At 37.8% G+C, this 26,301-nt stretch overlaps 2 protein-coding genes across 2 annotated transcripts in view; one reads left to right on the plus strand and one right to left on the minus strand.

Annotated features, from left to right (window-relative positions):
• The window catches only part of LOC134849916 (UDP-N-acetylglucosamine transferase subunit ALG13 homolog), a 342,028-nt gene that overhangs the window by 284,603 nt on the left and 31,124 nt on the right, over positions 1 to 26,301 (minus strand). The gene's annotated exons all lie outside the window — the stretch shown is intronic.
• Positions 1,395 to 25,557, plus strand: LOC134849798 (serine/threonine-protein kinase mTOR-like). The gene is made up of 4 exons (XM_063866541.1): positions 1,395 to 7,816; positions 9,397 to 9,618; positions 9,911 to 10,157; positions 24,250 to 25,557. The coding sequence occupies exons 1-4, from the start codon at positions 1,481 to 1,483 to the stop codon at positions 25,362 to 25,364; spliced, it is 7,920 nt and encodes a 2,639-aa protein (XP_063722611.1). The 5' UTR covers positions 1,395 to 1,480; the 3' UTR covers positions 25,365 to 25,557.

The raw sequence follows: 26,301 nt of genomic DNA on the forward strand, positions 1-26,301 counted from the left end.
ATTGACTTAAAAGTTCGAATTTGAATTTAATTTTATTTCCGAGCAGATTAAAAAATTACTTAATGACCCAGTTCTTTCATTGTTTTTGTTTGCTCAAAAATGCCTATTATAGGAGATTTTTGGAATTCAAAGAGTTAAATGTGATGTAATTAACTAAATTCGACGTTGAATTTTCAAAAAAAATGACTATCCAATATTTTTTCTACTTCCAATTTAATTTCACTTCTAATGAAGAAAGTGCTATTTGCGCAAAAAAGCCTAATTGTCTGCAAGTTTCGAAAGTGGACTATAGGTTTTAGATTCTAAATTTAAAAAATCCTAATGACCCAGAAATGCCAATCACAGAAGGTTCTTGAAATTCAAAGAGCTTTAATGTAATGTAATTTTTTCAAAATTCTCAAGTTGATTTTTTCTAAAAGTTGTCAATCTTATTCTTTGGGGGTTTCGTTGTTCATTGGAACTTCAAAGGTCTTTGGTTATTTTTCCAATTTGCACGGGGTATTTTTCCAATTTGCATGGGGGGATTTTGTTTTCGAAATTGGCCTTAGAAACGGATTTTGCAAAAGTTAGACCAATTTCGATTTCACCATGCTATCGATAGTATTGAACATCAAGTTTTGGTAAACAGAGGAGGATTCAGAATTTTTGGCTGGTATGTAGATTCTCGAAATACTTCAGTATATTTCATGGGCAGTTTTTGTTTGTTCCGTTATCTGTGGGCTGGAAAAATGGTGGACGAAAAAAATCCCAGTTAAAAGATCTATTTAATTTTGTGCTCACCAAAAGAGAACTATGATAGCTGGAAATAATATAAATGATCCTAAAAGCCTGAAAATGGTTATCGCATAGTCGACGTTATGAGGTCGTAGGTGGGTGCGCGCGCTGCCGCTTCACGGCGATGAGCGCCTTCAAATTTTGTTAAGAGTCCTTAGATCTGTTGGCAAGCTAACACCACGTTGAGGCGACTGGGGTGGTCACTGTTGTTATGCATTTATTTTTCGTTATTCTGATATAATTTCGTCCTCAAGATATAAAGCCATTAGTGTGAAAAAAGAAAAAAAATTGACCCAGTTTTCCTCGACACTGTGACATTTTGTTTGATTTTTTAAATCCGAATCTTGGCTGAAAAGGGGTTGAATATTTTACCCGGAGTCAAAACTTTCTCCGAGGTAACTTATTCGGCCAAAACGTCCTACAAACTTTCTCTGAGGTAATCAAAAATGTCTAAAAACAGACACTAGCTGATCTAAAATATAGTTGTCACTTCGCAAAATGGTCGGAATAAAAACTAGCAAAAGTTAGTAAATGATTTTTTGGTAAAACTTATTAATATTGGCAGTATTTTGGAAACTGAGCTTCAATCGGTTTGTGCTAAAACTTGATTTTATGGATTTCATAGTTCTTACAATATACGCATGTTTAAGTTATTTCAGAGTAACAATGCTTTATTAAGCTTCGATCGGAAATCAAAGAAGTCGTCATGACGGAGAAGTCTGAAATTGATGTCGTGATTGATGAAATATTCGAACAGCTGAGCTCTACTGAAGCGACCTCTCAAGATGGCTTACAGAAACTACAAGACCTCATCGAAAAAAGTAAACACTCCCTGCGTCCTTCTAGTCCTAAAGATAGCAACTGGCTGGAATCATTAGAGACTAAAATCACCTCGTTTATGACGACAAAGCCATACAACCCAAATAAGCAAAGAAGTGCGTTGATAGCACTGGACTTGCTGATCAAAAACCAAGTGAGATTGACCCACTATACGCGTCATTTGGGGACAATCACGCTGATACGGCCGAGTAAAGATATCGAACTGCAAGAACATGCAGCTTCAACATTGGGAAAGTTACATCAAGCTTCTGGAAATAAACACACTCAAAGCGCCGAGTATCAAATCAGAATATTCTTCGAATTTTTGAACCATTGTGAAGATGATACCCAAATGTTACAAGCAGTGTTGATGTTGAGAGAGATTGCAACATCAATGCCGTCTCTATTCATTGGAAAAGCGGAGGGCGACCATTTCTTTTCCAGAATCATTCCGGCGTTTAAGAGTAACAGCGAAACTAGAAATCGCGGATCTGCGTTGCTGAACGTTGTGATTCGTCTTTACGCGATGCGTGAAGAGAAAGATCGAAAGAAGGTAACGCGTCTAGAGCAAAGAAACACTTGGGCGTATCAAGTGTATAAAAATTTTAGATCGCTCTCAGAAAACTTATCGAATGAAACTGATTGTCATGGAGCTATTCTAATGCTGCATGAACTGGTTTCAGTCGCTAATAAACTGGACATAAGTCCTCTAGAGTTGAAACTTCAAGACTATCACGCAGGGAGTTTTGCGCCCCTGAGAAAACAATCGTTCAATGCTTTGCCCGTTGAAAAGTTCGAAGCACTCCAAGAATCGAATCAATCGAGGAAAGAACTGCCGAAAAATGTACATAGTAAGATTTCGAGGAATATGGTGACGAGTCACTTCCATGATATATGCAACAGTGTTCTGTCTATCATGTTGGTTCAACCCACTAATAAGGACCCTAATGTGCGAGCTTCTTTGATAAGTCTGATACCCCGGCTAGCCGCAGTTGATCCCAGTGAATTTGAGAACCATAAGGTCGAAGGCCCAATTGCTGGCTTCCCAGGTCTGAAAAAGATATTCCACGAATCATTGACTTATCTCATAGACAGCTACAATCTCAAAACTCAAGTTCCAGACAAGCGACCAAATGTTTCCGGTGGTGATACAAATACTGATTGCGAAATTAAATCGTTGGCTTTGTTAGTTCAGATCATGAGCAATCGAATCATGGATAGCCCAACTCACAAAGAGCGAATCATGAAGCACATTTCGCAGATATTCATCATGGAACCTATGTCTCTCAAACGCTCAAGGGGTGGAAGTTTAGTACCACAACCTCTCCACGCGCCCCCTTCCGCTTATGCACTAATAGCATGTTTTGTACAGGCTCTAAATTACTCAATGACCGAGTCAGAAATGCATAAATTAGTTGACCTTGCTATGAAACACGGCTTGAATCGTTACTTGGCACTATGTTTACATGACATCTGCTCAAACGCTCCTTTGGATAATTTTGCGTTCAAGTTACAAATCAAAAACAAACTCTTCACTGAGATTTCTAGTAAGATTGTTCATTTTGAAGCTGTAAAAGTGACCGAAGAAAGTAATGCAACTAATCAGAACACGATGCTAAAAAAGAAAATGTCTACAGTAAGTAATGCACCGGGAAGGGAATCGTTAGATGCAAACGAAGATATAACCACAGCTGTTATAATGGCCCTGGAAATACTGGCTGCTTTTGATTTCACAGGAGTTGCTCTATCTGGAACCGTCGGGTTCTGTGCTGACAAGTTGCTAAACTATGACAAAGGAGTCCGCTTAGCCGCTGCAAAGGCCTGTTGCAACCTTTTGATTTCGGACGATGCGAGTTTTTTGCTCGATTCCAATCGTGCTAAAACTGCGCTCTACGAAGCGGATAGAACACTCAGAACAACACTGCCAAAGATAATAAACATTGGTGTGACGGATCCGTCTGCACAAGTGCGATTGGCGATCGTTTCTTCCTTGGATGCGAGATTCGACCCATTTCTGGCGCAAGTTGACAATCTGAATTCCCTGTTCATTGCGCTGTATGACGAGTGTTTCAAAGTTCGCGAGTATATTGTGTGCATTTTGGGACGCCTGAGTGAAGCAAATGCTGCTTACGTAATGCCGGCTCTGCGAAAGTTCTTGCTGCAGAGCCTGAAGGAGTTACAGTATACGGAAGTTCCGAAAGCAAGAGAAAGGTGCTCGGTTCTCTTGGGGAATCTGCTGTACAATACTCCGCGACTGTTGACCGCTTACATGGAATCTGTCATGAATTGTCTCATTCCTAAGTTAATTGCTGCCAATGAGACCTCCAACGTTAATGCCACAGACATTGCAGTTTCCATTTCCTTCATGCGGACGATTGGAATTTTAGCAGAAGTAAGTGGGCGTGATATTGCTCCATATTTTCCAAAACTAATGCCGACCATTTTGGATTTTATCAAGGATTCTCAAAACACGAAGAGAAAAATTGCCGGCCTGTGGACCCTGGGTAATCTCATTTTCAGTGGGGGAAATGTGGTTCAGCCGTGCATTGATTATCCTGAGCTTCTAGAATTGCTACTCGAGATGATAAAAAGTGAAGTGTCTGTTGCTGTTCGCAACCAAACTATCAAAGTGTTAGGCTCACTTGGACCGTTGGATCCTTATGTTTACAAAACTATTTTGCAGCCAGCCATGTTTCAAAGCCTTCGACTGGCTGAAAAAGAAACAGAAAATGCAGACCCAAACTTGTCTGATTTGACGTCCATGATAGAAACAGCCGTGATGGATGATGTTTATCCAGCGGTTGCTACAGACGCACTCCTCAAGATCCTCGGCGATGCGACTCAGAGTCAGTACTGGCCTCGAGTGATTGAAGGCTTCAAGTTCATGGTGGTTTCAATGGGAATCAAAAGTGTGTCATTCATTGGAAGAGTAATCCCAGCTTACTTGAACGTGCTGCAGAACATCCCTATTAATACGGATCGGAATAAAATGTCAGAAATTGTGCTGATCAGCTTGACAAAAATTGTTAACACAGTCAAGGATCACATACGGCCCTACTTGAAAGAAATCGTCGAATGTCTGAGCCAAGTGTGGTCTACTGCCCTTGAGAAAAATTTGATCGAACTTTTGGGATGCTTGGCAAAATATGTTGGCAGTGATTTGAAACAGCATTTTCATTTGGTCTTGCCAAAGGTAATCGAGATAATCAAACGAGATGTGAAGTCCCCAAACCCAGTCGTTAAAAGTTTGGTCGAAAGCTTCCGGACTTACGGTGTGATGCTTGAAGGCTATATTCACATACTATTACCTGCCTTGATGGGTTGCCTGGAGGCAACCAACCAAAGCATTCTGAAAATAGAAATCTGTTCTACGTTGATTTACTTCTGCGAAAAAATGGACATGACTGATTACTCCAGTCTAATGATTCACTCATTGCTGCGAGTTGTAGAACATGATCATTATCTAAATCAAAGGCTCTCGTATAGTAGTCAAAGTTCTTCAGGAGCTGGAACATCGATCGGGCCACAAGGAAACGTCACACTGCCAGTGTGTGACAGACCAGTCACGAACCGAGTATTCGACGTTCTGGCTGCCATTTGCTTTATCCTCAAGACCCGGTTCCACATTTTTAGACCGGTGGTAGAACAAGTAGCTGATAAATACAGAGTAAATCATTTGAACTACCTTTTTGTTCTGGAGAATATCGATCACATGTTTTACTCGCAGACTGGGAAGTATCGATCGGATATAGGGGCGAGAATTTTTGACAGAAATAAAAATAGAGCCGCAGCTCCTGGACAATTGGGACCCGCGATGGAAATTGGAGCGGCTCAAAGGCATTCAATAGAGTCGGATCTTCCCATGTTGAAGCGTTCCTGGTCAACAGAAGGAAAAGTGTCGAAAGATGATTGGACTAGTTGGTTCAAAAATCTCTCATTCATGCTTCTTAATAAGTCACCTTCACCCATTTTGAGAGGATGTTCGCTATTGGATCATCCTCAGCTAAGAAAGGACTTGTTCAATGTCGCATTTTTGTCATGTTGGGTGGAGTTAGATCAACTGCATCAAGATGAATTGATACACGAGTTGAAAACTGCTTTGGAGTTTGAGGATGCGCCAGAGTTGACTCTTGCCATATTAAACTTGGCAGAGTTTATGGAACATTCGGAGAAGGGACCTTTGCCTTTAGACCATTTGCTTCTGGGTAAAGTAGCGGAGAAAAATGGTGCTTATGCGAAAGCGCTGTACTACCGAGAAAGCGCTTTAAGAAGTCACGAACCAGGCGCTAAAGAGATACCCGAAATTCTGGAAAGCTTGCTGCACGTGAACACAAAGTTGCATAATTATGACGCCGCCACTGGAGTTCTGAAACTGGCCACCACAGGTGTAGATGAGTCGTGGTATGAGAGTCTGGGACAGTGGGAAAATGCATTGAAACAGTATAATTTAAAAGTGGGCGAAGCGCTAAAACCGAAACATGTGGTCGGAAAAATGAGATGCCTGGAAGGTTTAGCCGAATGGGAAGACTTGCAAATGCTGGTTAAAGATGTTTGGGGGCGCACTGACTATCTTGTTAATGATTACCCGGAAACAATTGCGGATCTAGGTGTGAAAGCATGTTGGGCCTTGGGAAACTGGGAGGAAATGAATACTTTCATTACTGCACTACCGACAAATGCTCCGAAACAGACATTTTACAAAGCAGCGTACGCATTGCACAAAAAAGATACAATAAACGCGATGAAATTGATTCAAGACTGTAGAGATTTAGTCGACAACGACTTGACGACATTGGTCAAAGAAAGTTATAGTCGAGCTTATGGTACGTTGGTGGAATTGAAACACTTCAGCGAAATGGAGGAGGTTATTTCATATACCTTCATGAGATCCAGACAGGATTCGATTAAGCAGATGTGGCGAGATAGACTTTTAGGCGGTCAGCCGAATGTTCATGACTGGCAGAACTCTTTGTTGGTTCATTCGTTAGCCATTCGTCCAGAGGATAACGAAGTGACTTTGCTGAAATTTGCGGGTCTTTGCATGCGGCAAAATCGTATGAAGATCAGCTTCAAAGTACTGCAGTCCTTGCTTCCAGACATAAAGTTCCCAGATAACCAGAAGCTGCAAGAGATACGAGACCCAGATATATTGGATCATGAAATTGGTGATATGACAGAACGTCTTGCCGGTGCATGTTCTAACAAGATATCAGTTGTTTACATGTTTCTTAAGCAGCTTTGGGAGGTACACAGGAGAAATGATTTGGTGAAACGCAGATTGATCCAGTCTCTGGGTATGATTACGAACAAAGTTATGGGTTTGTATTCGGGCATGTATGTTCCTGAAATGATGATGGCGGCTCGACGATATGACAATGGTCGAGGCAAGCAAGTTGCCCGTTTTTGCTTACTTTACGCGTCATGGCAAAAATCGTTTGGAATTAACGTCAGGTCGATTAGTGATATAATTGCGAACTGCCAGTATGCTACTGAAAACTGCAAGAATTGGTACAAAGCATGGAGAATGTTAGCAGAGAGCAGTGCAGAGGCATTCCAGTTGATGAGGGCTAGTGGATCTAGTAATGGAGGATCATCAGGCAGCGCGAACACTCTACACATACCATCACAGCAAACATCTCTGCCAGTAGGACCTTCGCCTCAGATGTACGCCAGGAGTTCAAGCGCCAGGTCTCTGGGGTCAACGAATGGATCCCAGTCAATGTTGCAGACTTCTCATAGCAATCCAGTTACATTGCACTTTTTAGTGGCTGTTAATGCGTTTGTGAAGTCTATTCGATGTTGCTGGGATAAGAAGAAAGACACACTTCAAGATACTCTACGACTTCTGACACTACTGTTTGAGAATGCAGGAATTCTCGAATCACCAGAATTCGTTTTGGATACTTTGAAACAAGTACATGTTGATGTATGGCTTCAAGTGATTCCTCAGTTGATAGCTCGAGTAGCAAGTGCGCGCTCTGTTATCGGAAAAATCATTATACCACTTCTGGTGGATATCGGAAAAGCACACCCGCATGCGGCAGTGTATTCCCTAATGGTAGGTGCGAAGTCTACTAGTCCCGCGAGAGCACAGGCCGTGCAGACAGTTCTGGATGCAATGAAAGACAGATATCCTGAGATAGTGAAGCAGGCCCAGATTCTGAGTCACGAACTAATCCGGGTCTCAATTCTCTGGCATGAGCTGTGGCACGAAGGGCTTGAGGTATGTAAACATTTCTTTCAGGTCAGACAGATTATGCTTTTAGAATGAAGCTTTTAAAAGTCTTGTAAAAAAGCGCAGTGATTGTCGTTTTTAGCTCATAATGATTGTTTTTTTTTGCAGTTTGACGGTTGCTTTTTTAGTTCAGTTCTTTTCCTTTTTTCAGCAAAACTGAAAAGGTCACAAAAAAAACGTGAATGTTTTCTCTAAATGGGTTAACTTAACGAAAAAAAAGCCAATCAAAGCAGTATTGCCATTCGAAACTTGGAAATTTTTCCAAAATTTTTAATCAATTTATTTTCCAGTTTCCTTGTTCTTGTAACGATAACCGTTTTGAAGATTAGATATGAGTTTTTAAAGCTCTATCTTCTAACATATAAGAAAATACTCTTTTTCTTTCAAAAAATGACTTCATTGCTGATAATCTTAAGATTTTAGCGTTTTAAATCATCAATTTCAGTTGGTTTGGCTATTTTTTCTTTTATTCTTTTGGTTTTCTCTCGTTCTATTTAGTTTTCTGAAATCAATTCTGGGCAGTGTAAATTTTGTTTGGGTTTTTGGTTTTATATCTACGAAAAGTTTCTGCTAGTGAAGAAAAAGGAAATAGATATTTCTTCAACTGCATGGCTTTGTTTTTATTTTTTGTCGTTTCGCCTGGACTTATTTTCTAGTTCCAATATTATTTGTTGTTACTAGGTGTTAGGTTTTGGCACATTGTTTTTTTTAAATTATCACTATTTTTTCAAAAAAAATCCAAAAAGTTTATCTAATTTTTTGTTTTGAAAATCTATTTTTGTACTATCGTCTATCGGCTTATTATTTTCGGCTGAGTTTTTTTCAGCAGGCGTTTCTCCTGATAGTTCAGCTTCTTTTTTTGAACTTAATAGTTTCGGCTGGTTATATTGATTTAGGTGACGTTGACGTATATTACGTCATTTGAAAACCAAAGGTAAGTTTAATTTCGTTTGTATACTTGGGAGACGACTTTAAACTGCGAATTTTGTGTCTTTAAAGTTTATACGTTTTAAATTTTTGACGACTTAAAACTTCGAACTTCAAAAATGATTTTATCTCAAAACGTTAGTTATTTTTTCTCGGCTGACCGATAGATGAATTTTGACTAATTGCTTTATTAATGATATCAATCTAACTTTGCAACAGGTTTTTATCAAATGGAGATTTATAAAATTTTTGGGTGGTGGTTCATTGAGATTTTCATTTTTTTTTTACCGGTGGCTCTCAGCTACCTCTGCCATTCTCTATTAAATTGTATCGCAATTGGTGCGAAGCTCTGCTTCGCCTCTGTGTACACTTTTCCAACTGGATGTTGACTATGCTTTGGTTTGGCCGGCATAGTAGATTTTTGACTTAAACCACGAGTTCAAGTATGGCATAACTATTTGTAAGATTTTTAGATGAGAAGATATATCATCAGCATCTCTTTCAGCTATTGCCAGCTTTTTTGACAATTTTTTCGAAGTGTTTTATTGATTCAACAAATTTGGTTAAATATCTTTGAAAAACTGGACAATTAACTGATCGCACTTCTACTTAGGAAAACTGATTTTTGTTTTATTTTTCAGGAGGCCAGCCGCATGTACTTTGCTGACCGGAATCCGCGAGGCATGTTTGCTATCCTGGAGCCACTGCATGATTTAATCGAGAAGGGAGCCGAGACCATGAAAGAGCAGAGTTTTATGCAGCACTTCGGGAGAGATCTGACTGAGGCAAAGGAGTGTTGTAACAGATACCAGCAGCAGGGGAACGCCAGAGAACTCAGCCAAGCCTGGGATCTCTACTACCAGGTTGATAAGTTTTCTATAAGAAATGTTTGGAAAATATCGATTTCTTGCTTAATCATCTTATTGGTGTTTTTCCATGTAATAAATTCTACCGGAGTTCATTTCGTTAGACATTTGGTGTTCTTGCCTAAAGTTAGCACCTTGTACTTCTTATGTCTCAAACATTGTTCCAATCCCGTCGTTATTTCTCTGATTTAGCCTAATTTTTTACTACAGATTTCAGGGATTCGTACAATAGATTAGATCTCAGTTCAAACATTTTCGGTTTAGCAATTAGATAAATATATTTTTTTAGGTTTTCCGCCTTATCACAAAACAAAATCTGTCCATGACGTCGCTAGAACTGAACTACGTCTCGCCTCGCCTGTTGAATGCCTGTAGAGACCTGGACTTGGCTGTTCCAGGCACATACGAACCCAATCAGCCTATCATACGAATTTCCTCGGTAAATCCAGTGGTCATGGTAATCGGATCTAAGCAGAAACCGCGCAAGCTGTGCATCAGTGGGAGCAACGGAAAAGACTACCAGTTCCTTCTGAAAGGTGAATCTATTTTTCTAGGTTTAGTGCGATACGAAGATCTGGTCATCTATCTGTATCTATCTATATCTATCTATCTATACTATTTTTAAATACGTGTGACAGCTATCTCCCATGCTTAAGCATAATAATTTTGCATGTTTAACGAAAGAATTTTTTTCACGTTTAAGCTATATATAGTGCAATGGTTAAGATTTTTTTTTTCGATTTTCCAGTTTAAATTCAGTGTTCATTTCATCAAGTTTGAAATAAGCAACCCAATAGTGGGATGGTGTCAGGGTTTTCCCAGGTTTTGTGATTCTGGCCTTCATATATGAATAACCAAATCCTTTTAGTTGACGAGATACGACAATATTCGAGATTTTTCTAAAATTTCAAGAAAATATAATTTTTAAAAATTTCTCATTTTTTGTAATTCTCACATTCTAGTTGGGTGCTGTCCGGTTACTATCAGGGGTTGCAAATCTTGATTCCAAATCTCACTTCTCAAATCCTTGTAGTTTTCGAGATCAATGAAACATTATAAAAAATTTTTGAAATTTTGAAAATCTCAATCCTGTTGTGAGGGTACTCTGAGGGATTGGAAATCTTGTCTCTGAATATGACAGCTCGAATCCTAGTAGTTTTCGAGATATGACGGTTTTTAGGATTTCTTCAAAATTTTTCAGAGAACTTGAGATAAAAAAAATTTTCACAAATTTGAAGTTTCGATCTCTATAGTGAGGCTCTGTCAGGGTATTCTCAGGATTTTCGAATTTTGCCTCCAAATATGAGTGCTCAAAACCTTGTTGTTTTCCAGATATGACGTCTTTTGTGATTTTTTCAAAAAAAATTTCAGAAAACTCAAATTTGTTTTCTTAAAAAATCGAAATCGCAAATTCTGTAGTGGGAGCTGTCAGAGTATTCTCAGGAACGAAGGGGTTGCGGATCTTGCCCGCAAAATCAGGGCTCAAACCTTGTTAGTTTTCGAGATAAGTCGCTTTTGTTATTTAAAAAAAATTCAGAAAATTCAATTTACACAAATTTTGAAATTCGTAACCCTGTAGTTGGGATCTGAGTGCTCTCAGATATTGCAAATCTTTTCTCCTAATAGCAATGCTCATTTTTTTGTTTTTTATGACGTTTTTTTTATGGTTTTAAAACAATTTTTTTGGAAAACTTATTTTTCAAGTTTCTCTGTTTGAAATTCCCAACGCTTTAGTTGGGTACTACGAGAGTACTCTCAGGAGCTGCAAATCTTGCGTCCAAATGCGACTGCTCAATTTTTTTTTAGACTCCGAGATGTGACGTTTCTCAGTTTATTTTAAATTTAATCGATGTACTTAAAGAAAACTTTACCAAGTTTAGTTTTTCAAATTTTGTATTAAAAATATGAGCAAAAAGCTTTGCAAAATTTATAATTACGGACCCTGTAATTGGGTGCTCTCAGAGTACACTCAAAGGATGCATATCTTTTTTACAATATATGCGGTTTTTTATGAGATGTTAAAAATTCGAAACACAGGCGTTGCGTTACACGCTAGTTTTCAAGGAAATGTTATTAATATTAGTATGCTTTCCACTTTATTACATCCAAAATTGTGTCTTTTTGTATTCTGAGCTACTTTTGCTGCATCGAATTGGCAATTTATTAGCATATGTAGCTGCGTTATTGGTGGCTAGTTTTGGGCCATTTGAATTTTTCGTGGCTGAGTGGCTAGTGCATGAGGCTCAAATTTGTTAGGTCGCAGATTTGAATCTGACACGTAGTCGAGTTTTTGCTAATTCGAGGTTTATTTCTACTTTTTCTTATTTCACTTGTTAGAGCTGCTTTTTGGAAGTGTTTTTGCAAGTGTTTGCGAAGAGCAGCTTCGCCTCTGTGTAATCTTTTTCGTAAACATCTGGATAATGGATAATGTCACTACTTAACAAACTGGAGAAACTAAGATTTAGTTTCGTGGCCATCCCTTATGGCGGGAAGGAAATATGATCTAGCAAGCTCCTCAAATAATGAGTGGAGGTGATCATAGTCTAATAAGAGCGAAGGGTATCCAAATTGGCTCTTTCAATTGTGATTGAAATGTTTCAAAAAACTTTCATCTATGGCGAGGAATATTAGCTTGATTTTTGAGTTTGCAGGTTTAGTTTAACGTTAGGAAGATGAATGCAATAAAGTGCACTGCCTTTTTAAACAGGATCTTATTGGGATGGTGTAGTTCAACTTAATACTATAATGAATTCTTCTTAGATTTTTATCAGCAAATCTTCTTAGATTGTGCTTATAAATAACTCATAAAGTATAATGCACTCTCTTCAACTCGGAAGTGCCACTACCCTCTCTTGTAGAAACATTTAGATCAAGCTCCCTAGCTCTTAAAGTGAGCTTAGATTATCTCGAAAATTATTGCCCTTGAACACCAACCGCAAAGTGGACTTGACTTGAATTGATACGGCCAAGTACTGAAGAGTGAAAAGCAGAATTAGCTCTCAAAGTGAGCTTAGATTCTTCTCGTAAAAACGTTAAGTAACGCAAGTCTCTCTTGACTCTAAAGATGATTTCAGGTTGTCCGATCGATATAAAAAACAAAAAGCACTCCTGACTCTAAAGGTGAGTCCAGATTATTAAATACTTAAACAATCCAATCAAAAAATCTAAACCTTATGGAAACATTTCCAGAAGTCTCTCGAGAGCTTTGGTAGCACCTCTGGTGCCGGATACAAACCATCGTCTGAGATGTGTTTGCGGAAGCTGGAGTTTCTCGGCCTGTGAAAATGCAGTGCATAACGTCGCGCAAGTCTTTTATATGCTTTGTTCAATCGCCGAATACGGTCGTTTTTCTTGCTCGACTGATCAAGCCCATATCCATGACTTTGTTTCATTGACCATTTCAAAGGACGACATATGGCTTCGTTAATGTTCATCGCGCCCATTATAAAAAGTCCCTTCACACGAAGCCTCACTATTTCCTTGACTATTGGATCCGAGCAGAGAGTTGAAATCTGGCCCACTGGACATCAACTTGTAATGAAGTCTTTCAAGAAGATGCCAAAAACCACCGAGGAACTTAATACGGAATCTGGCCATGGCCTGGTGGTATTTACCATTTTAGTGAATAAGCGGCATTTTGGTCTCTTGCATTTGTGATAACTTTCACATTTTGTCGTTTTTTCGATGATTTTCTGAAGACGAAACTTGCGCATGATAACAAAACTGAAAATAAGGATAACAATGAAGTAATTGCATAATAAATTCAACAATTACTACAACAAAACTAACCATTGAAAAAAAACGCTTGATAAATGTGATTTTAAAGCGCGTCGATTTGAGATCGAGTGGAAGATTTTTTCTTTTCGCTCCGAAATATACGAAACTTTGCAAGCCGTAGGTAGATTTAAATGATAGGACGCGATAGGGTTTATTACGGTTTGAGCCAGAGCTGAGCTCGAAAGCATCTACAAAGTAAGTCGGCTGTCTTTATGGACAGTAGACTGCGTTGTGCACAAATGTCAAGACCTTGAAATCAATTCACTCCTTAATCGAAAGCCAATGTAGTTCATGTAGATAAGTACGGATGCTTTTCTATTTTCGTCGTCCATAGATGAAACGACAGGCAACTTTCTATAATCGTTGTTGTTTCTACAACAGATAATCTGGTAAACCAGAATATTGACTTGCAATAATCCAGTCACGGAAGAATGAAGTTCCTGGCTAACATTTATGGTTCTCAAAACAAAGATAGTATCTAACACTACAAAGCTTAAGCTTCTGAATTTAGCAAGAGCTGCAAACAAAGTTAACTTGCTTGACCATTTTCAAAATAGCGTCCAATGGAACTCCAAGAGTACGGAAAGAAACTGGAGAAATTAACAGCTTCGCCATTCACTGTAAAGGATTCAGTGATTTTTTTTGCAGACGCTTCAAAAGTAAAACTTCAGTTTTTCCTGCATTTAAGATTCAGTGATTTTTTTTGCAGACGCTTCAAAAGTAAAACTTCAGTTTTTCCTGCATTTAATGACAGGAATCAATCACAAATCCCTTCTATGGTCTTGTTCAATTTGGGTGATAATATTCGTCGTGATCAAAGTGAGATAAATGAGATTGTGTTGGTCGTAGCTTCATTTGAAACTTACACTGAACATTTACACCGATTAGAAAGGTATGAAATGATCAAATGCAAAGCGTCGGATAAAGTTTCTCAAAACAAAGATAGTATCTAACACTACAAAGCTTAAGCTTCTGAATTTAGCAAGAGCTGCAAACAAAGTTAACTTGCTTGACCATTTTCAAAATAGCGTCCAATGGAACTCCAAGAGTACGGAAAGAAACTGGAGAAATTAACAGCTTCGCCATTCACTGTAAAGGATTCAGTGATTTTTTTTGCAGACGCTTCAAAAGTAAAACTTCAGTTTTTCCTGCATTTAAGATTCAGTGATTTTTTTTGCAGACGCTTCAAAAGTAAAACTTCAGTTTTTCCTGCATTTAATGACCGGAATCAATCACAAATCCCTTCTATGGTCTTGTTCAATTTGGGTGATAATATTCGTCGTGATCAAAGTGAGATAAATGAGATTGTGTTGGTCGTAGCTTCATTTGAAACTTACACTGAACATTTACACCGATTAGAAAGGTATGAAATGATCAAATGCAAAGCGTCGGATAAAGTTTCATAAATTTTTCAAAGATACATTTCATTATCTTATGATCAAGCGTTTCAAACGCCACAGAGAGGTCAATACCAAACGTCAAAACCAATTTAGCTATCAAGAGCAGTACGAACATACTTTTTGCCCTTAAAAAATCTGCACGGAGTCATCTTGCTCAATTTTGAACGTTTATTTTCTTTCAGTTAAAATGTTTGTTCGAGTGTTCTTCTCCATTCTTGTCCAGTGTTGGTCCTTTAACAACACAGAACGTTTTAAACATGTTTTAAACGGGTCTAGGACAACAAGCCGACGGGACTTCAAGCCGAAGGGACTTCAGGCCGAAAATTAAACTTTACAAGCACCTCAAATCATTATTTTTTCATCTGTAAAACGTTGCTTGTCAAAATCGTAGGCTATTTTACTCCATAATAAGCGTTATTTATGACAATGAATCACTTGAGATTGGCATCCGTTAATAATATCAGCCGGTTTTTGAAATGCATAAATTATAAACAAGAAAGTTACCTTCAACCGTGTTTTATTTTTCAACTTTCCTAAGCATCATTTGGAGGCTTAAAATTGATGAAAACGCTAATAAGTACCGAATAAAGATCATGAAATTGAGAAATTCTTCAAAAAAAAAATTTCAAGTTAATCATATTCCATGACTTAGAGAAAAAATTTTCGGCTTGAAGTCCCTAATTTTACGATTCGGCTTGAAGTCCCGTCGGCTTGATGTCCGGCACCCGTTTTAAACACTGTTTAAAACGGAGTGCAGCCAGTATTTAGACAGCCGCGTATTCATACTGGTCAGTATTTAGACAAATACTGTATGAACCAATCAGAATCGAGAAAAAACATAAATAATCCAAAATTAATAATAATTATTTATTAATTTCTTCTTTGTCTCGATTCTGATTGGTTGAAACAGTATTTGTCTAAATACTGACCAGTATGAATACGCGGCTGTCTAAATACTGACATGTAACCGTTTAAAACGTCTGTCAGAAATAGCGTGTTATTTTCTCCTGCCATAAATGACGTCATAACAAATAAGCCAAGCTCGCTAGCAAGAACAGTTGGCAGTTATATGTTGCTAATTTAACGCATTGCTTAGCCACTTAATTGTTAAATTTCTCGCGACTAGAAACAGGTTACAACTGTTTTGTTTGAATTAATTGACAGCTCTTTTTCCTTCCCCCCCCCCCACCACCTCACATAAGTATCGATTTCATGGTGTAACGAGTGGTTTTACAAGGTTGAGTATGAAGACTAAATATGTTTGTCATGGCCTAATCAGTCCGTTTGCCAAATTTGATCACAATCCGACTATGTGAATAAAATAAATAAATAAGTCTTAATTGAAATCAGTAAAGTACAACTGATTAACAAATACATTTACAAATTGTAGTTCTCATGGAAAATCAATTAGAATCCGAAATTTCATTCCGGTCAAATGGTTCGTAGCAAAATCAGTGATTTGTATGCCAAGTTATAGAACCGTACTAATGGCGCTTATATTCCGAGACCTCTCAGAGATTTGTCCCTAAAAAATTTGCAGGTGGGGGAGGCGGAAAAAGGGCCTAAGTGACAAAATAGTGTATGTCTACGCCTACTGGAAGAAAACCTGACCCCGTCTAGGCAGAGTATGAGAAACTTGATAACAATAAAGCAAAATGCCGATACTGTGAAGCAGTTTTTGCCGGCATTCCCTCTAGGCTGGTGAAACATTCCCAGAAACACAACTATCCTCAAGCTCCTGAAAATGATACTGATACTCCGAGCACTCCGAAACAACGAAAAATCAACAACTTCGTGGTCAGAACGACTCACTATGACAAAGTAAAGTTCGACAAAGCTCTTAGGAAAACCTTTTTTGCCTGCAATATCCTGTTTTGCGCTGTTGAAAACAAACAATTTCATGGCCCAAGGCCTCCGAGGGATCAACTAAACCGCCATTGCCTTGCGAAATGAGATGGAGTAGCAGTGTCAAAACCCTGGAATGGTTTATAAAGAACTGGCAACTACTTCGTACCATAGTTTCATCTAACCCTGACTAATTCTCCAAACAACCTGCAAAGGAAGTTCAAAAAGTATTGAATGACTTAGTTGTGTACCAGCACAGTGAAGAAGCACTAGTTGTGTACCAGCACAGTGAAGAAGCACTAAAGTCATTGAAGCCTGTTTGTTTAGCTCTGAACAAAGTCCAAGGCCACCATGTAACAGTTGCCGGCTCTGTTGCAGCATGGAAAGCTCTATTAGCTGAGTTTCGTCTTTTTGGGAGCGAAGCCAGAGAATGGATTGAGCTAGCAGAGAAAAGATACTTCAACACTTTGGGGGCAGCATTGTTCACTGCGTATGCCATTCATCCTCGGTATTTTGGGAGGGATCTATCATCATCTGAATGGAAAGAAACAGCAGACTGGGTTGAAAAAGAATACCCACTCTGTTTTTCGTATTACATGAACTTTATTGGAGGTGGAAAAAACAACCTTGAGCAAACTTTCCGATCATCCAATTGTGAAATCGGGAACTTTTATCGGGCTCAAGTGTTAATGGTAACTGTTCCAGAAGTGTTCTCCGATATGTGCTTGAGATTACTTGCACTGGTTCCCACCTCGGCCGGTCCCGAAAGAATTTTCTCGACGATGGGAATCGCTGAAGACGTAAAAAGAAACAACTTGGACAGTGCAAAAACTGCAAAAGTTTCATTCTGTATGCGTGCTCTTAATGATAGAATTTCAATAATAAAAGTTTTTGCTTGGTTTTTAATTTCGACATTTTAAACATTAATGACGTTATAAACGTTAAAAAGTTTTAAACGTCCTTTTTCCAAAAATGACATAAATTGACCATTCTTGTTCTTGTCGGTATAGTTTCTGATTTTTTGTTTTTAAAATGATCATATAAATCCTCCTTAAAGTTGTTTCTGTGTTTTTTGCCATTATATATTTATATTACAATCGATCGTCAAAATTAAATTTGTTTTTCGATGTCTTTTCGGCTTCCTAGTTCTCGACTGAAGCCTGTTGGTTTAGATTCCGAATTGTTATTATTTTTTATATTATTGCGTGTTTATGCAAAAAATTTGATCGGAGAATGGCGAGCCCCTTCGTTCATTTTGTCTTACATTTGTTCATTTATTTTTTGGATTTATCGCAGTTCATTCATGTCAACTTTCTGAGTGGCAGTTTTAGGTTTAAAGTCGATTCTATTTTCTAGTTTTGTCAAATTTTTATTCATATTACTATAGACACGTGTTTTTTCTTTCAATTTCGTGTAAAGATTAAGAGTAATTATCAATGATTTTGGGGTATTCTCATGGAGGGAACGAATGATAGAAAACTTTTAACCAATCAGAATCGTTAGACGCTCTTTTTGGCTACATGACTTTTGTATAAAACCGACGTCATTTTTAACACAAAAAGAATTACAGCAGAACAGCAAAATTTTGCTGTTCGATTGGTGCAGATATACAATACATTTTTTGTTTTTATTTTTTTTTGAAATTGTGTTTTGGTTTTTTTGCAATACACAGTTCTTATCACGCGATCTTTGAAATTTCATATTTCAAGTATCTGCTTTTTTTTTCTAATCGGTCAGTATTATATTATTGGCCATCAATGACTTTTATGGAGTATTTTTGGCATTTACAAGTCATTTCACCTTATAAAAATGAAAACAGTCAAAGTACATATGTGTGAATTTAATCTAGGCCGATAGAAAGAGAACAGATTAAACCCCAAGGATGAGTTCCGTCGACCTGTAGCTTTTTCTGGTTAGCAGTTTCAAGTGTTAGCAGTTGAGAGGCATTGTTTCATCGGTCTAGAACGTCAGTTTCAGCCATCTCGTCGTCGTCTTGCAATTGGTGGGAGTTTTCATTAAGCTCGTTTCAAAATGGCCTTTTTTGCGCCACGTAGCTGTACTGACGTCCAAGACACTTGATATGGAATATAACGTGGCTTAACAGGGTATTTGAAACCTTCCATTTCAAGGACGGTACTGCTGTTTTCATCTTCCTTGTTGTGAAGATCACCACAAAACTCTTTACTTTTTAACTCCGCACAAAAGGATGGCGGAGTTGTGTCGGGTGCTGATTTTTCTCCGAGATTCACAATGCTCTCGACAGCCCTTCATCAAACCGGTTCCCTCGATTATGCTCTTATCGTGATGTACTGGAACCAGTGATCGAAATGGCTTCTGGTGGACCATTCTTTAGCTGTACTGGCATAGCGAGGCATAATAAAAGGTTGTTGCTTAGATTCTTGATAGTCAATTCTAAATTGGGGTGCAGAGAGTTTACTGTCTCCAGGATTTGAGAAATGTCTGCCTCTTTTGAGCTCCGGAGGCTTTCGTCGACAAATCTCGTGAACACCGATGCATCCAAAGTTTCGTTTATCTCCCGTGTTGATTCGTAGTGCCAATTCGACTCTCCATCCCCTTGATCGGTTTTGTTGTAAATGGCGAGCTCGCCCGATGCAACCTTTGATCACCATGATTTACTTAAGCAGTCTTCATTCAACAGGGGAGCTTTCTCCGCAGCTATGCAGGGGTCAAGCTCCTTCAGCCACAAGTTGATTGGAATCACTCCCAATGCAGCCCTATGGCAACACCATCTTTCTCAATGTACTATTCCTCTCCACTTATGAACCAGACTACAGTGACCACGAGTTGCATCATTTTTATGTAAGCTAGCTCTATTGCTTCTTTGCTAGCGCGTATGTGTACTGGATTTTGATGCCTTGGAAGAGGACCGTCTGAGTTTGTCCAGCTGTTTCTCCTCAAGCATTTCACTTAGATTTCTTGTTGATATCTCAATATTTGCTCCCGTCACATTTCCATAAGAGTAGTTTCTTTCAGGTCAGTAATTTCCTTCTTAATGAATTGTTTGACTGTCAGGATTTCTTCCAGTTTTGCCAAGTAGGCCTTTTCAGTCATCAGGCAGAACCCTAGACCTTTATCAGGCGAGTCTGCTCTCATTTTGTTGTTGTTCAGGTTTTTGTGTGAAGATTTCACGGAAAGTTTGATTAAGTTGTTTAAAAATGATGTAGTTTTCTATTTTATTTTTTATTTTTAGCCCTTTGGATAGGTTCTGGCGAATTCTATCAAAAAACAGAAGGAACTAACATTAATTCATTAATGAAATGATTTTTCTATTTGTTTTTGAATGTTTTGTTCACATGTTTTGTTGAGTTAAGATAATATCGGATGAGCCGAATATAGGAGCGCATGAAAAAATAAACCGGAAACGAAAATAGATTCAAAAGAAGTTTTCCTGTGTTTTTCCGTTTGTGACGGTCTGGTGGTAGAATTTTAATCTATTAGTTGGGAAATTTTCAAATGCCAAATTAATAAGGTTTCTGTTGATGTGAAGGAATGCCTTGCTATTTTGGGAAAGTAAAAATATTAACAATCGGTTAAGGCTTCTTCAATATTGAGCTTGTTTTTTATTGATTAATAAGGTAGGGAGGCGAATGAGTCATTGGTAAAAGTTGTAAACCCAATTTCTCCGCGACAAGTTTTTTGGAAGAAAAATGATAAGTTCTGTGTAACAATAATTTATGATTTTGATTGTGATTTTTAAAATTTTTTGATTCAGTTTTCTCTAAATGGAAATAACTTTAAGAAAAAAAAACTATCAGAAATAATTCTTGAAATTCAAAGAATTTTAGCGTGACATTTTTTCTTTCTAAATTGAAATAAAAGTTCTCAGTATTTCTCAACTATTTTTTGATGTATTGAGTGCTTATACGCTTTTCCGACCATCTTTGGCTATGATTTTGTTAGGATAACATTGTTCAATTGTTTTTTTTCTATAACTTGAGTCAAAAATGATTATTTACTAGTAAGATAAACAATACAGCGTTTTGATTCTTTCTTATGACATCAATTTCTGGCCTAACAAAACATTGAATCAACTTAGCAATAGCTTCTTTTAAAGCAGCCTTCGAAGGCACTGTACTCAAAATTTATTTAAAAAATTCAAATAAAATATCTGAAGACGTATAAATAAAGCCAGATAACTTTGTAGGGTCTCATGCAGGGCTTTTGAACCAGCCGAGAGAGCCTTTAACGCAATATTTAATTTGCGAATTAAATGCGTTGTGTTTGCTCTAATATTTCTAATTGTTTGGAAAGTTAAGAAAAGTATCGATCTTTTTTCAGGTGACATTCAAAATTAGTTACCCTTAGGATAAGCAAGGGTGTTGCAAACGGGTACTAGACTTGTTCACAAGTTGACTCTGTTGGAATTGGTGATCATCTCTAAATTTGTACTTTCGACAATGGACAGTCATTTTTAAGCATGTCTGCATTTCAAATGGCAGTTTATTCTAAATTTGTTAATTTTTTTTATGGTGGTTGTAATTTTACCGACTCTGATTTCACTAAATTAGTTTTTTTGTTCTTATTTCTCTTTATTTGCCTTAAAAGGTTAAGGCATAAAAGGTTTCTGCTTATAAATTATCGGCTTAGTGGCCTCTTATTGAGTCGTCTGATGAGCAAAACAGTTTTAGCTAATTGATTTTTTTGGGGGGGGGGGGGGGGTGTGGAGGGGAGGGGGGCAATTTTGAAGTTTTTTTTGTGATCACTTAGAAAGTTTTGTTTTGATGCTTATTTCGCTTGCAAGAGCAAGTGACTTGTAATCGGGCACTAGACTTTTTTCCTGCATACAACTTTTCTTACAAATTCTGCCGACATGCTTAATTCTGACATGATGAAAGGCTGATATGCGTAATTTCTTGAAAATCAATTAAAACTACTTTTTAGTTCACGTGGGGTAGTGATTAATTCTTTCAAAAATAATTATTTAAAAACATTTTTTTTTTCGGATTTGTGGTTTTCGTCTTTATTTCTTTCTGCTGATTTTCCGGTTTCTTTTTCAAATGCAATTTAGTTCGTCTGATAAGCTATTCAAGTGGTTCTTTTTCAAAGCTATAATTTAAAGTTGCTCTGTAGTTTATAAATTTACCAACTCTGGTTTTTAATAATTTTTTAGTTTCTGATTAAATGGGTTCGGCTTATGTTATATCGGCTTAGGTAACTCATTTTGCACAATTTCAAGAGCGATTTGTTTCAATGATTCTGCTTGTTTCAGGAGGAAAAGGGCGTAACAGTTTTACTCCAAAAAAGTTAATAGCTTGAATATTTTTGTCTACACTGTCGTTTTCGGCGTAACGAGGGCCGGCCGAAGTTTTTTCGCCTTTGTTGCCTCTCGGTCATTGATTTTCAATGCTTGTTAAGGCTTTTCATTAACATCGTTGGAAACAAAAGTATAGAGCTTTTGTAGATAGTTGTTTTGGACTTTTTCTCCAGCTTACTTGTTTTGGACTTTTTCTCCAGCTTACTTTTTGGACTTTCTTATTTTCTTTTCAAATTTTTTATGCAATGTTTTAATTGCATCGCAAGCCTTGCTAAGCTCTGCTTTGCCTCTGTGTTACGCTTGCGATAGCAAATGTATTGAAACCGGGTACTAGACTTTTACCCCGTAAATAGCTTTGTTGACAGAACTGTCAAAGTTAGAAATGGTAAGTATAGTTTTAGCTCATTTGAATTAAAACTTATTTTCGTCTCCGGAACTCTTAGTGAGAAGGTAACGAATACGCCTGGGATGGCAAAGGCCCTGGGTTTGAATCTGACTACCTGGGTTTGGTCCTTGGTTCGAATCAGGCCTGTTTTTTTTAAACCGGAAATATTCCATTTCAAAAATAATGGTTGGCTTCTATATACCTGCTTATGTTTTATCGATTGTGTCCTTATATTGCGCCGTTTGATTACCGAATTAAATGATCGTGTGCCTGTGTTTTGAGGGAGAGGGGGACTCTAACTTTTTTATTAGTTTTTATGTTTTTTTTTAGCTGAAATGGTAGCTGCTCAGGTAATTTCGTTTTTTTATACCGCTTGCTAAATTTTCTTCCGATGCGTTTTTCCACTTTCTTTTGTCTTGGCGGGTTTTTTAACTATTGTTTTTCATATTGATATATTTCATTTTCTCGGCAGTTCAATTTTTTCGACTTTTTAAACTTTTTTTGTTTCCCGGTTTTAATGCAAGTGTTTAACATTCATTCGTCGTATTTTGACATATTTTTTCGGAAAGATTTTTTTTATTCATGACAAAAATTATGGCATAGTAGGAAAATTTTTGATGGAATTAATTTTTCGATTTTTTTTCCTACGGCATTATCTCCAAATTTGTGGCTTATTGTCATGCTATGTATGTTTTGTATCGCAAGTAGTGCGAAGCTTTGCTTCGCCTCTGTTTGTAATATTTGTAAAGGTATGTTTTTGCAATATTTGTAGCTTTTACGAATAAAATTGTTTCAATTTTTTTCATTTTTCGCTTTGTGGATTCATCTGCAAGTGGTGATGGTCATTCATTTTTTATTGCAGATGGTGTAAAGCTCTGGTGTGAAGCTATTTGCCGATGTGTATATGTTGGTGCTGGAGTCGTCTTTCAATTTTTTTAAGGTTAATTGACCAAAAATGGATGCCGTGAATTAATACAAAATGTGGGTACCTTTGGGTGGTCAAGGGGTTGAATCCTTGAGAAGGGGCAACCTCTCCCTGAATCCGCTTGTGCCAAAAATGATGTTGCTTTACAGATCCGCTAAATCCGCTTCTGTCGAAATTGTTACTATAAACAAATGAAAAAAGCATTTTCTTAGGCGCCGATTTACCATTTTATCAGCTAATTTGTTTCCTGGTTATAGGGTTTGCTCTTAGTCATGACTTACGGATATTTACATGAATGGTTTGCATCGCAAGTTGCGCAGCTCCATATTGTCTCTTGTTACTGAATGATGCATGTACTATCTTTGAATGAGGCGTAATGCAGTGCTGATTGGAATTATCCAGACAAAACAAACAAAATTGTTTGCTCAGAGTTTTTCCAGAAAAAAAAACATGGTACTTTTTTTGCTTGATAAGGGCCGAAAATTTGTTAAAAAAACGCCAAAAAGACCGGATCAATTGTTGAAAAAATTATATCAAAGTGAGTTTTTGTTTTAACTCAGGATTGTCGAGTACATCTTCAAAAAGGCTGCGCTAAATAAAATGCCTACTTTCATATAAATTGTTGATTATTTGATTTGGCGTTTTTGTTTTTTTTTCCATTAAATTTCGGGAAAATATAATTAATTAGACAAATTTAGGAGATTACACCCAGGCAGGGTTCCCTAAAAATGTTTTCGCAATTTTTTTGCCCGTGGGCAGATATAGTTTTCTGATTTCCTTGCAATAGTTTTCTGAAATTTTATCTGAACTAAAAATAATAATTTGTTATTATTTTTTATTGCTTTAAATTTTCAGAAAGCAGTTCGTCTATCAAGATAGTTTGATATCGTGGCGCAAATGATGAATGGTTGAGGAAAAAGTTTAGCTTAATCAGATCTCCGTAACGCTTCTTGCCTGAATGGTAAGCTTAAATTGTTTAAACCGTGATATGAGAGTTCACTCGAATAATTGACTGTTTCAGGGCACGAAGACATGCGACAGGATGAGAGAGTTCTTCAGTTATTTGGATTGGTCAACTCGCTTCTGGACAAAGACAAGCACAACCTCAAACGGAACTTGGGTGCCATACCCCAGTACGCAGTGATCCCACTCTCTACTAACTCTGGTCTTTGTGGCTGGGTGCCGCATTGTGACCCCCTGCATACACTGATCAAGGAGTACAGAGAGAAAACTAAAATACATCTCAACTGGGAGCACAGACTGATGCAGAAAATGGCCCCGGATTACGACCATCTTACCAAAATGCAGAAAGTGGAGGTGTTCGAAAATGCACTGAACAATACCAATGGCATGGATCTGGCCAAAATCATGTGGTATCGCAGTGCCAATTCTGAGATCTGGTACGAGAGGCGTCTGACCTACACCAAATCATTAGCTGTGATGTCGATGGTGGGCTATATTTTGGGCTTGGGTGATCGTCATCCTTCTAATATTATGCTGGAAAGAACTACAGGGAACATTATTCACATTGATTTTGGTGACTGCTTCGAAGTAGCGGTCCATCGGGAAAAGTTTCCAGAAAAGATTCCTTTCAGGCTGACGAGGATGTTAATTAAGGCCATGGAAGTGAATGGAATTGAGGGTAATTACAGAGCAGCTTGTGAAACAACTATGCGGCTATTACGTCAGAACAAGGACAGTCTTATTGCAGTTCTGGAGGCATTCGTGAACGACCCGCTGCTCAACTGGCTGGCGTTGGACATGAGGAATGGTCATCAGCAGAATGTGCCGTACCATGGCAGCCAGCAATCGCAGTATCATTCTCAAAGAAGTAACGGAGCTGTTAATGGGCAGCCAACTTCCAATAACGGACACCAACGAGGCTCATCCCGAGGGACTGCGACGAACGGAGCATCGGGTGACGCGGCACTGAACTTGGGACATGCAGTTGGACAACCGGAGGGAAATAGAAAGGCATTGGATGTTCTGAAACGCGTGAATGACAAGTTGGACGGTGCAGATTTTGGACCGAATGCGATCTTGGATGTAGAAACTCAAGTTTCCAAACTGATCACACAAGCGACGTCGCATGAGAATCTTTGTCAGTCTTATATTGGGTGGTGTCCGTTTTGGTGAAGAACAGATTTCTTTGTGACTGCCTAGCCTATCTATACAATTTGTCATCATTGTCCTTTGATCTTATGAACAAATATAGTGTAGATTTAATTACGAACTTCTATCTTTCGTGAGATAAAAATTTTGGATTTTTCTGATAGATAATATATCTAGTTAGTTAACATGTGCTCTTTTCATAATATTTCATTTAATATACAAACAATTTAAATTCTAAATGTTGATGTTTTATTATGAGAATTCAACCGAGCGAGTAAAAATATCTGTAGGTATTTTGGGTGCTTATTCTACGAGTGATCAATGAAAACTAATTTTTTTTGTGCAATATTTTTGAATGTACAGCATCTTGACTGTAGATCATCATTTGCAAACACAGGTGGTATATGCAAATTCAGGTTCGATTGCTTGATTGCAGGGGTGGATCTAGGGTTTTCTCGAGGCGGAGGCGGATGATCGAAAATTAGGGCAACATTTTTTTAGGGTCGACCAAATTGATTTTCCGAATTCTCCCAAAGCACTAAAAAGACCCTGTTTTGGCCAAATATTTTTGCGCCGCAGCCAAAATTTTAGAAAAAAAGGAGTTTTGTAGGCACTTTTTGAAAACTTTTAACCAAAAGGTCTAGTTTTTTTTGGCGCGCGCTTCCCCCTCAACATAAGTCTATTTTGGCGCCAAAGGCGCCTTTACAAAAATTTTAGGGTCAGTCAGTCAAAAATAGATATTAGGATATCTCAAAATAGTACAAATGGGGACCTTTTGGGTCGGCAGGGGATCATATCCCCTGCCGAGCTGATCTCTGAGAACAAAATGGCGAAGCTTACAATCGATTCCATTTTGAGTTGCTATTTTTCTGAAACATATTGAATTTGTGTTTGAAATGATAATTTGGAGTATATTCTAATCCCAAATACTTGCAAAAAGATGCAATTTTAACGTCTTTAT

The sequence above is a fragment of the Symsagittifera roscoffensis genome, chromosome 1, assembly GCF_963678635.1.
Source record: "Symsagittifera roscoffensis chromosome 1, txSymRosc1.1, whole genome shotgun sequence".
NCBI lineage: Eukaryota > Metazoa > Xenacoelomorpha > Acoela > Convolutidae > Symsagittifera > Symsagittifera roscoffensis.